Source organism: Panthera uncia, chromosome D2 (assembly GCF_023721935.1).
Source record: "Panthera uncia isolate 11264 chromosome D2, Puncia_PCG_1.0, whole genome shotgun sequence".
Classification (NCBI taxonomy): Eukaryota; Metazoa; Chordata; class Mammalia; order Carnivora; family Felidae; genus Panthera; species Panthera uncia.
In genome coordinates, this window is record NC_064818.1 from 48310078 (window position 1) to 48321346 (window position 11269).

Below are 11269 nucleotides of genomic sequence, written 5' to 3' on the forward strand. Positions count from 1 at the left end.
AGCCTCATAAAGTGTACTTAAGGATGTAATGCAATCCACAGAAACCAAAATATGAGAAACTCTACACATCAAACACTTAGTTTCTTAAATGAATAAAATATAAGAGGAAAAAAAAAAAAAGAGATGTGTGCAGGGGATTTGCAGACTAAGAGACTGAAAAGGCATAGTGAGAAATAAACCAAAAAAATCTGATAAAACTAACTTATGGTGTTTATTAATGCAAACTTGAAGGATGAAATTATGAAGAAAAGAAGGAAATGATTATCATAAAAGTCACGGTTCCTTCTGCAGGACTATGATTGGGACAGACACATGGGTTACAGGTGTAACCTCATCTAATCCATTAATTTAGATGGTTGTTTTTATGTGGTTTTCTATAATCTGTATGAAGTTTTACTTCAAAAAAAATTTACATAAAATCTCTTAAAGTGCCTAAGTGCTACTCAGTGAATTATATTAGGAATATGATAGTGATCGGGCCTCTCTTGAGAAGTGACATTTAAGCTAAACTGAATGATCAAAAGAAGCCAGCCTTAAGAACATCAGAACATTCCAGAAGAGAAAACTGAGGGTTTTCTAAGATGGGATTAAGCCTGTTAAGTTTGAGAACTTAATGAATTCCGGTGTGACTAAAGAATAGTGAACAAGGAAAGAAAATTTACCAGTGTCACGGATTTGTTTGCTTACAAATAGTAGAAATTATAAATGTTAACTCAGGGTCGTGAGGTATATCCTAGTTATAAAACACAAAATATTTCAAATATATGAAAACTTACGTGCAATGCTTCAAAATAAAGATTAACACTACCATCCACATTTTCCTTTTCTCCATAACACATGCACATAGTCTACCTAAACCCAAAACACATTATTGCTTAGGATGCATAAAATAAGTAGTCCAATATCTGGGGGAATGTCCTATTATCTTACAAAAATGAGGAGCCAATAACAAATAGGCAATACTGAAATCACATAATCTTCTTTTAGAACAATTCCTTAGATGTCGCTTAAGTCAAACATATTACTTCAGCCTTACCTCCTCTAAATCCCAATCATGGGGCGCCTCCACATGAAATCTGGAGCAGTCCAAAGAATCAAGCTTGTGCTTACATTCTCTTGAAGGCTGGCTGACACGGAACAATCCTCCGAGTTCCTCCCTGGTATCACCGTCTTCTTCTTCATTGTCCTCTGTCACTGAAGAGACACCATGACGAAAAAGTGAGAAGAAATCTCCACCCTAAAGGACTGAGGGTCCCTGTTTGTGGTAGGTATGGCGGTGCCCCTGAGTGCATCAGCTATAGGCAGAGAAAAGGCCAGGGAACTACTGCTCACAATGTCTGGAGGACTTAGGCCCTCCTGCAAGAAAGCAACAAAGAATCCAGTAAGGAGATATAATATTGGGGGCGGGGAAACGAAAGGACACTTAAAGGCAAGCTTTTAACCAGCATAAAGCCATTCTCTTGAAGACTGCTGAGTCTCTAATCACCAACAGTACTTAGGCAAAACCTGAAGGGAGATCAGTACACACCAACCCTTTGATTCAATGCTCTGCTCCTATACACTCCTTTGGCATTGTTCTAACCACACAGTAACTGGTGACCACAATACAAAATGCACCACTTTGTTCTTTTCTGGCACTCAATTCTACCCAAAAAAAGTCCCATGAAGGACCTTGTATAGAGGGTATAAAATGACATAATAGAGAGTACTCTCATCAACAGTTTTATGGCAAACCTGTGAGCTGATGATTAAAAACATCTGCCACATACAAACTATGACAGTCAGGGATATCATATGGATATCAAAAGGACCACGCAAATCCTTCAGTCAACTTCATCTCCTTTCCAGAAAATTGTCTAAGAAACTAAAACGTTTCTGGATCTGAACTAGAGCTCTTACCTGTCCCATAAATAAGCTTTCGAAGGTTTGGAGTTGCCTGTTGCTGCCTCAGAAAGGCCTCAGCTGCCTTTCTGGAAAGGTCTTCCTTCCACTTGAGAGCGCCTGAAAGGACCAACACCAACATCAGTTAAGTCTGTTTATTTGTCCTCTCTGTATTCATCCTGAAATCCTATGAGGTGCAATATTTGAACAGTTAACAAAATCTCCAAAAGAGCAGACTCCCAAATGTAGACATTCTTTTTTTAATTTTTTAAATGTTTATTTATTTTTGAGAGAGAGAGCTAGATCATGACAGGGGAAGGGCAAAGTGAGAGGGAGGCACAGAATCTGAAGCAGGCTCCAGGCTCTGAGCTGTCAGCACAGAGCCTGATACGGGACTCAAACCCACACACCACTAGATCATGATCTGAGCCAAAGTCAGATACCCAACGGACTGAGCTACCCAGGTGCCCCTGTAGACGTTCTATTGGTAGAACATTTTCAGTGTCAAGTTTATTCCAACAGCTACATTAAATTTAAGCACACCTGAAGTTTCTGAGGAATAGTTATTTTCTTCCTTGTAATCTTCTTCCTCTTTGAGTAAGTCTTCTACATCACTGGTCTCATCAATTAAGTTCTCTGACCCCAGTCTCTGACCACTGGCCACTTTAGAAGACTCTGGAAACTTTTTCTTAATAGCCTCTTCATTTTCTGAGTCCTCGTCCTCTGTACTGAGAGAGGAGCTTTCTTCAGTTTCATCCCCAGATGCAAATGCCTCTTCAGCTGTGCAATGACCTGAATCTGAAGTGGTGAGGGTTGCTTTTCTGATTGTCAAAGGATTCTCCAGATTCAAACTGTCACTCAAACCATTAGTTTGTAAAAGTCCTGGTTTACCACGGTCTCCAACAACCCTAGATTCTAAACTATCCCTCTCTCCTGAAGTGGAATCCTCTTCTTCACTGCTTTCATCAGCTTCCTCTGCGTCTCCTTCTTCCTCTGAACTCCTCTCAAGGTCATCATCACTATCAGCAAATGCTGGCAAATCCACCTCATTGTCTTCTTCCATCTCCTCAAGTCTCTGCCGTTTGACACCTTTACCCACCATATACATTTTATTAGTCATTTCAGCATCTGCTTCCTCTTCCGATTCATCAGCACTAGAGCCATTTTCCAACCTGTCGCCTTCAGACATCTCTTCATCATCTTCTTCATCACTATCTCCAGACTCATCTTCCTCATCTCCAAAAATGGCTTTCCGACGCACTCGACCGGTTTCCAAATCTATCTGTCTTTCTTCTTTTGGCATCCAGTGTCTATATTACCAAGGAAACACAAAATAACTCAATTTGTACAATAACTGGCTACTCTAGGAATGGCAAGTCAATAATTATGCACAGAAATAGAAAATAATATCATGGAATGGTTATAAATAACACAGCATAGAAAGGAATGATTTGATAAAAACTAGAATATATGATATGCAAACTCATGCACAGTTCCCTAACACCTCTCTTCAAACGAACTTACAGAGAATCAAAAGGTAAACTTCAAAAACAAAAATTCTGGCATTAGGGAAAAAGTGCTCCAAAGGGAAGTGACTGTTTAATCAATCTTTTAGAAGACTGATTTTTTTTTTTAAGTAAAAAAAAAAAGTTATTTTTGAGAGAGAAAAGAGCATGAGTAGTAGAAGGGAAGAGACAGAAGCACATACAGAACCTGAAGCAGGCTCTAGGCTCTGAGCCATCAGCACAGAGCCCAATGTGGGGTTCAAACTCACAGAACCATGAGATCATGACCTGAGCCAAAGTCAGACACTTATCCAACTGAGCTATTCAGGCATCCCAAGACTGACCATTTTCAAGCTCAAAATAGATGGTCCTTAAATACTGACTCCAGATCCAAGGCAAGGAAAGTACAAAGTAAGCCTGGAACACATCCTATTGTGTCAAAAGCAGTGCTCAAAGGCTAACAGGGAAGTGCCAAAAGGACAGGAGACAGACTGAAGGGACCATATAGGCATGAAAAAAGAATGATAGCAATGGGATAATAACAAATGGAATTTTTTAAAAAGTCAATTAGTCAACAGTGTTATTAAATAAAAAGGTGTAAGAGCTTCCTGTTAAAGAATGACAGCTAACAAATGTAAAAAGAATAACATATCAAGAATATTGTACTTACCTACCATGCTATACCATCTGCTAGTTAGAGCAGATGAATGTTTCCAAAAAATTTTCGTTTGCATACATTTATAATAAATTCTAACCTAGATAATTTCAAACATTTTCAGACTGATTTTTTATTGGGAGTCATACATAAATCACTACAGTAAAACCAGAACATTCACTATGTATAAGGTATACAAATTCCCAACCCAGACTGAAAATAATTCACATGAGCTAGATATTAGTGGATACGACCCAGAAGATAATATAAAACAATTTAAAGAAAACTTTTAGAGACAAGATATGTAGCTTCTCAACAGCCACCTGAACAAGCTTCCTTACTCTGCCTGTACTAGTATTTGGCCACTAAGAGAAAGCCAAGTGGCCTCAGGTCTCCTAAGAAACCAAAAGCAGCCTACAGAAAACATTTTGTGACATCTGAGGAGTATTCTGGGTCTGCTAAAAACTGAATCTTGTATAATATTTCAAGAATACCTCCACGTAATGTCACATAACTGAAAAGCCCTCAGAAACATATGTACATATAAAGCAGAGCAAACAAAACAAAACCAGCTTGGAATGCATCCCACCAAAATGTATATTGATGGCAGAATTATGGGTGATATAATCTTATAATTATAGGTAACATATTTTTTATGAAAAACAGGAAAATGATAAACTTACCCTTGATTATCTATATCCTCAGATCCCAGTGGTTTAGAATCAGAAAAAAGTGTCACTCTACTTGAAGCCATCTTGGCATCAATAGTGGAATGGGTGGAAATGAGGCTCTGTACCAGTTCATGGGTGGGCCTCACCTCGTCCTGTCAAGGCCACCAAGAAAGGGAAAGTGAGGAATACACAAGGATTCTGAAGAGAGACACACTGGTTTCAATCAGTTTCTCAAAATTATCCTAAACATAGTTCCTAAAATCATTTCTTACTGCCTCAAAAATAAACAAATAAAAAGATAAAAAATAAAGAAAATTCTTATAACCAAGTCTAAAATTGACCTCTGTCTTCATTAAACCTTTCCCAGTTCATGGAGTATACAACCTGATAACCTAAATAGTTAGCTACACAAACCGTAAGTGCCAATGCTACAGAAAATATTTATTCTGGCCCAATAAAACCCCTCTGCAGAATAAAGAAATGAAAATCTGGAGTCCATTAAAAAAAATTCTGTCTTTTGATCCAAAATTTTCATCTCAAGGAATTTACTGCATAAAAAGATCCCTCCCAATAAGCAAAACTGCATAATCGAGGGTACGAAGTGAGGCAATGTTCAAACCAGGGGAATCTAGGGGTGATCCCCCGCCCCCCGCCACAGACTGCCAAGGGTTGGTTCAATAAACAAGGTTTATCCATAGAGCAAAATATCACACAGCTCTAAAAAAAGACCAAAGCAGCTCTACAAATACTAACAGGGAACAATGGAATCACATATTCTTTGGTGCCCCCCTAAAGTTGCAAAAGCATTTAAAGTTGAAGCCCACAAAACATTACTTCTCTGTCTCACAGACACCCCTACACACAAAGACCATATATGTACACAAATACATGGTATTGTCATGTAATATGTAATAATCTAAATATACATAATATAACCTAGATAAATAAATATATGTTTAGAGAGAAAAATAAAAAAAGAGAAAGACCAAAGAGAGCTAAAAAACATACTGATATTGTGCAGGCATACTCCAGAGATACTGTGGGTACAGTTCTAAACTACCACAATAAAATGAGTCAAATGAATTTTTTGGTTTTCCAGTGCATATAAGAGTTGTTTATACTATACTGTAGTCTATTAAGTGTGCAATAGTATTATGTCTAAAAAAGCAATGTGCATACTTTAATTAAAAATACTTTATTGCTAAAAAACGCTAATCATTATTTGAGCTTTCAGTAAGTGATAATCACTTATCACAGATCATGTAACAAACATAATAATAAAAACAATCGTTAGAATTGCCATAATGTGACACAGACACAAAGTGAGCAATGCTGTTGGAAAAAATGGCACCAACAGACTTGTTCGAAACAGGGTTGCCACAAACCTTCAATTTGTAAAGAAGGCAAATTTTTGGCAAAATGCAATAAAGCAAAGCACAATAAAATGAGGTATGCTTGTATAGAGAGAGACGGGAAGTACAAGTACAGACCGCATGCAATGTTCACACTAGAAGACCTAGGATCCCCTGTGTGTCTTGGCAACAGAATGGAGGACATGACTTTTACTTTCTCCTTGGTAAAACTACATCATCTGTATATTTACAATACGCATTGTGGTTTTCACCGTAATTACAAATAGAGATAAAAAAGCTTCAGTGTGTAAAAGCTGACTACATCACTTCCTGTGACTTTCCTCTCACCGATTCCTGGAAGCCATGGCTGCCACCAAGATCAACATAGACCGCATCTTTGTCATACAGCACACCACCAACTCCAGACAGCGGCGCATAAACCAACTTCTCTTTCTCATTTAAACAGCGCTTCTTTTGTTGTTCAGGAAGCGCACAGGGGTCTGGGAGGAAACTGACGTCACTCACAGCAAAATCTCCTACACCTGGAAGACAGACACAGAAAGACGGCTTCAGTTATAGGCCTATCAACTGTTGGCAAAAATGGCCCACAGTTGGAAGGCTTCAACCACAAGGGTATCATCTGACACTGGTCCTGTGCCCCTCTAGCCAGCTGACACCATCAGAGCAGAGGGATTTGGTCAACTCAACACCTTTGTGAGCTGAGGCAGAGTCGGGTTAGTCTTAAAACGTCTAGCAATGTAGCTCTATCTTGCTTGGCCATTTTTCAGCTTTCCTGAGAAATGAGGCAAGCCATCCTAATGGTTCTACAAATACGGTATATTTTATAACAAAACGATACCTGGCATGTGAATTTGGCTTTTACTTTTCAAGTGTGCTCCTCTTAAATAACCATAAAGAGATACTTTTCGGTCACACTTGATATTTTTTCGAATATCTTCTGGGTTTGTCAAATCTTCCATCCTAGAAAAATAAAACCCAATCATATAGCAGAAATAAATGTCAAAGTTCTTGTACCTCCCTTCACATGTCAAAGATGGATCAAATTCACTAGTTCACTAAACATATTGTTTAGAAAATTATAGAAAATACAGAAAAAATGAAGCACAGTTCACCATCTACCAGAGGAAAAGAAGCAAACAAATGATTGTATTGCTCTTAGGCTTTATGTGATATACGTTCTGTGAATAAGACACCAGAAATGGGAAATAATGTGCAATAGGGGTCAAGAAGAGATTAGAACATATCCAGAAAACCCCTTCATGGAAGAAGATTAAGCTTTAACCCGAGTTTTTTGGTGTGCCTTGAATTCTGGCAAGTAGAGAAAAGGGATTCCAGGCTGAGAAGACAATTTGAAAAAAGGCATAAAGGAAAGAAAGCACAGGACACATCTGGGTGACTGGAGCACAATGATTCAAAGACAGTTATCACTGAAAATTAAGGTTCAAAAAGCAGGATAGGACTACACCTTATAGCCTTAAATGCTCCAAAATCCTCACATTTTTCTAAATGTTTCATATTTTACTCCTGAAGCCACAGCACCTTTTAGGTAATGATGCAAAGAAGTAGATCTCTTCCACCAACTACAATGGCCCCTTACTATTAAAAAATAAGCACAAAGTAAGCTCTATTACTGCTCTTTTTCTAACCTTTGTAGCTTTGAAATATATGGGCCAGGAAGAAAAACTTCACATGTAGTTTTTACCTGTCTGCCAGGATATAGGGATGAGAGGTCTGCCACGTAAGAGGCCTAAACTTCATAACTGTAATAAAACGGCCCAGATTGTGAATTTCTTGGTTTTGATATTCTCCATGTACCATTCCAGAAAGGTAGAACAGCTTAGCACCCTAAACATTAAAAAAGCAAAAAATTAAATTTCAATTAAATTCTTGTCAATACTACATCAAAATAAAGATGTGTAAATAAGACGCAATCCTAAGGGAGACTTCTGGCATGCCACTTCTCAATGTTTCCTGAACTTCTCCACCTCTTTCAGGACTCATCTTGTTAAGGCTTAGTACAGTCAGAACTGCAAATACATTTAGCTTCAAGACTGCTCTCCAGCCAAGCAGTGGTGTCTGGAGTATTGCATGGAGAGGGCAGTGAGGCTCCCAGACACATGAAAAATTCTATGACGCTGAGCCACAGCAGTATGCAGGGGAGGGTGGAGTGGCGATATGTATGCACTGTAGTTGCTGGTCCTATAATTAGGAGAAACTTCTGACAAACTCTTTTAAACAATCACAAATGTAAAATACTTAGAGCCAGATACTGCCTGGTGCTGGGGGGGGCTACAGAGTAAAGGAGATACACCAAAAGATCTGAAATACAGACTATTTTGAGAAAAAATTGATATATAAGAACAGATATATAAAGGAAATTCCAAAGGTGAATCCTGAAGGATGTTTGTTAAGCTCTCCTATTCCTCCTATTTTTTTTTTTTTTTTTAAGATTATAGTGTTAGTATTCAAAAACTAATTCTCTTCCTACCGGGTAAACTTCTGTCCAGAACCGGTGTTTTAATCGCTTCTTTGTCTTCTTCAGTTGTTTATTATACTTAAAGGAATCTAAGTGAGTGAGAACACCCATAATTTTAGGAAAGCCATGTACTTGACAGATGTTTAGAAACTCAAATGTTTCCATTTCAAAACCAAAGCTGGCATCTATAAGCATCAGAACCTAAAAACAGAAAACACAATTACTCAAGGAAACTACCCAAAATAGACCATAAGCAAACTATGGTCCGTGGACAAAATCTGAGCCATGACCTATTTTATAACTAAAGTTTTATTGGAACACAGCCACATTAATGTATTTATGTATTGTCTACCCCTGTGTCTGCACTCCAACTACAAAGTAAGTAGTTGTAAGAGAAAGTATGACCCGCAAAACTTAAGATATTTACCATCTGGCCCTTTACAGAAAAAGTTTGCCAACTCCTATTCTAGACTAAATCAAAGCATTACTTAGGGATCATCATGACAGAGAAAATACTACCCTCTGACATTCCCCAAAAGGCAACCATGAGGCAATAACCACCACAATATAAATTTCCACTTCAAGAATTTGGATATATTAGAAATAACTCAGAAAAAGCTAGGTCTAACTTGCCCCTCACCTGGAAAATTCCTCACTTCAAGAAATAAAGTTTTGTGTAAGGTATTTTTAAGCCAAATAACAGGTCTCTAACAGGAAAACCAAATAACAGATCTCTGACATCCAGAAAATGGGACAAAGTGGTAATCAATGAAAAATAGCAAAAATATAAGAAAATCAAACATTTTTGTTTCAGTCTTCTAACAGAGGGAAAAAAAAAGTTGCTGGGAGATATACAGTAGGAAAACTCTTCTATGTTAATTTGTAACATGCAATTGCTCAGACACTAAAAAAAGCTTCCAGTTTAGAATTAATCCAAAAATAGTAAAGTTATGAATGCTAAGAAAATAGAAGCATATAAGACAATCTTTAAAATTTTGACTCTTCTGGGGCACCTGGGTGGCTCAGTCAGTTAAGTACCTGACTCTTGATTTTGGCTCAGGTCATGATCTTACAGTTTGTGAGTTCGAGCCCCATGTTGGGCTCTGTACTGGCAGTGTGGAGCCTGCTTGGGATTCTCTGTCTCCCTTACTCTCTGCCCCTCCCCTGCTGGCTCTCTCTTAAAAACAAATATACATTAAAAAATAATAATAAAATTTTGACTCTTCAAACATGCAAAATAACTTCAGAGCTGATTCTTCTAGAAGTAAGAAACTTCCAGTTTTAACAACATATTAAAGACATCTCTGTTCTCACCTTTTTGTAGCTAATTCAAAAAACTACACACACAAAACCAGAAAAACTTATCTTTGGTTAAATTAAGGAACAGTCATAAAAGCACAAGATACATGAAGGTGGGCCACCAAGCACTACAAGAAAATGCAGCCGCCACTGCACACCGCAGGCCAAGCTGGCGCAGTTCTTCCTCGCCACTGGACCAGGCTGAAGGTGAGTGAGCCTGCAGTGGAGTATCACCACACCCCATCTGACACCATAGCGTGCCAAGGGGCAAGTGGTTCGTTGTAGAATCACAAGAATAGGTAGCAAACAGTCCTTTAGCGGACAATCTTGTCAACTAAAGATAAATGAAGCCTGTATTATTCCTTCAATGCACACACGTGCACATATACATAAATCCAGGTACTGTATGTGTCTTTGCTGGGACTTAGGAGGCTTTATGACAGACAACCCAGAGCAGAGCGATCAACATAAGACAAGTTAAGTAAATTATGGTACATACAACGAAATACTTAAAAAGAATGAAGTTGAGCTATAGTACTTACATACCTTTAAGACACATTAAATGAAAAAAAGCAAAGTACAGAACAGTGTATATAATAAACAGTGTGTGCTTTAAAAGGGTTGTATGTATATTTCCATACATATCTAGAAGAATACTGCTTTGAGGGAAACTGAGAGACCAGGGGTCAGAGCAGGAAAAACACGCATTGTACTCTGTAGTATAGTTTGAATATTTACCAAATACATGGGTTCCTAAATCTTAAAAAAAGATGTATATGAAAAATATCTTTCTTAACATGTGTATGCTTTTTGTACTTAGATATTTGGTATATTTTACACAAAAAACAAACCAATGGAAAAAAAACAAACAAAAAACAATGACTTATACATGAATCTACCTTAATCATTTCAAAAACACAAGATTTAATATGTTTATACTATTTTTTACTGACAATAACACTTATTTTTATTAATAGTAGCATTATATTAATAGTAGCATTCAAAATTTGAATGGTATTTAGTTTTCTGATATTATAATGGCACAGCTATAACATTCACATTAAATTACTTTTTATTTTCTATTTTAGAAGACTTCTTAGGCCAAAGGATAAAACCTGTAGCTCTTGGTCACCAAGCAGCTTTCCAGAAATTGTTGAACCAAAAACAAACAAAAAGAGGCCTCTGTTACCCCAATCTTCCTAATCAATATGGCCTTACATTTTTTTTAATTGGATTTATTTTTGTTAATTTAAAATGTAACTAGGAACACTTGGTTGAGCGTCCAACTCTGGATTTCAGCTCAAGTCATGATTTCACGGTTCGTGGGTTTAAGCCCTGCATTGGGCTCTGCGCTGACAGCTCGGAGCCTGCTTAGGATTCTCTCTCTCCATCTCTCTTCGCCCCTCCCC

General features: G+C 37.7%; 1 protein-coding gene across 7 annotated transcripts in view; it reads right to left on the minus strand.

The window, feature by feature from the left end:
• BMS1 (BMS1 ribosome biogenesis factor) overlaps window positions 1-11269 on the minus strand; it is a 72068-nt gene that overhangs the window by 29714 nt on the left and 31085 nt on the right. For all 7 annotated transcript variants that reach the window (XM_049646320.1, XM_049646316.1, XM_049646318.1 and 4 more), the window contains 8 exons: window positions 8574-8762; window positions 7788-7930; window positions 6924-7045; window positions 6413-6606; window positions 4725-4864; window positions 2425-3191; window positions 1900-2001; window positions 1037-1194 (listed from right to left, as the gene is read on the minus strand). In XM_049646320.1, the coding sequence (XP_049502277.1) occupies window positions 1037-1194; window positions 1900-2001; window positions 2425-3191; window positions 4725-4864; window positions 6413-6606; window positions 6924-7045; window positions 7788-7930; window positions 8574-8762 (1815 nt within the window). The remainder of the gene's footprint in view (window positions 1-1036; window positions 1195-1899; window positions 2002-2424; window positions 3192-4724; window positions 4865-6412; window positions 6607-6923; window positions 7046-7787; window positions 7931-8573; window positions 8763-11269) is intronic.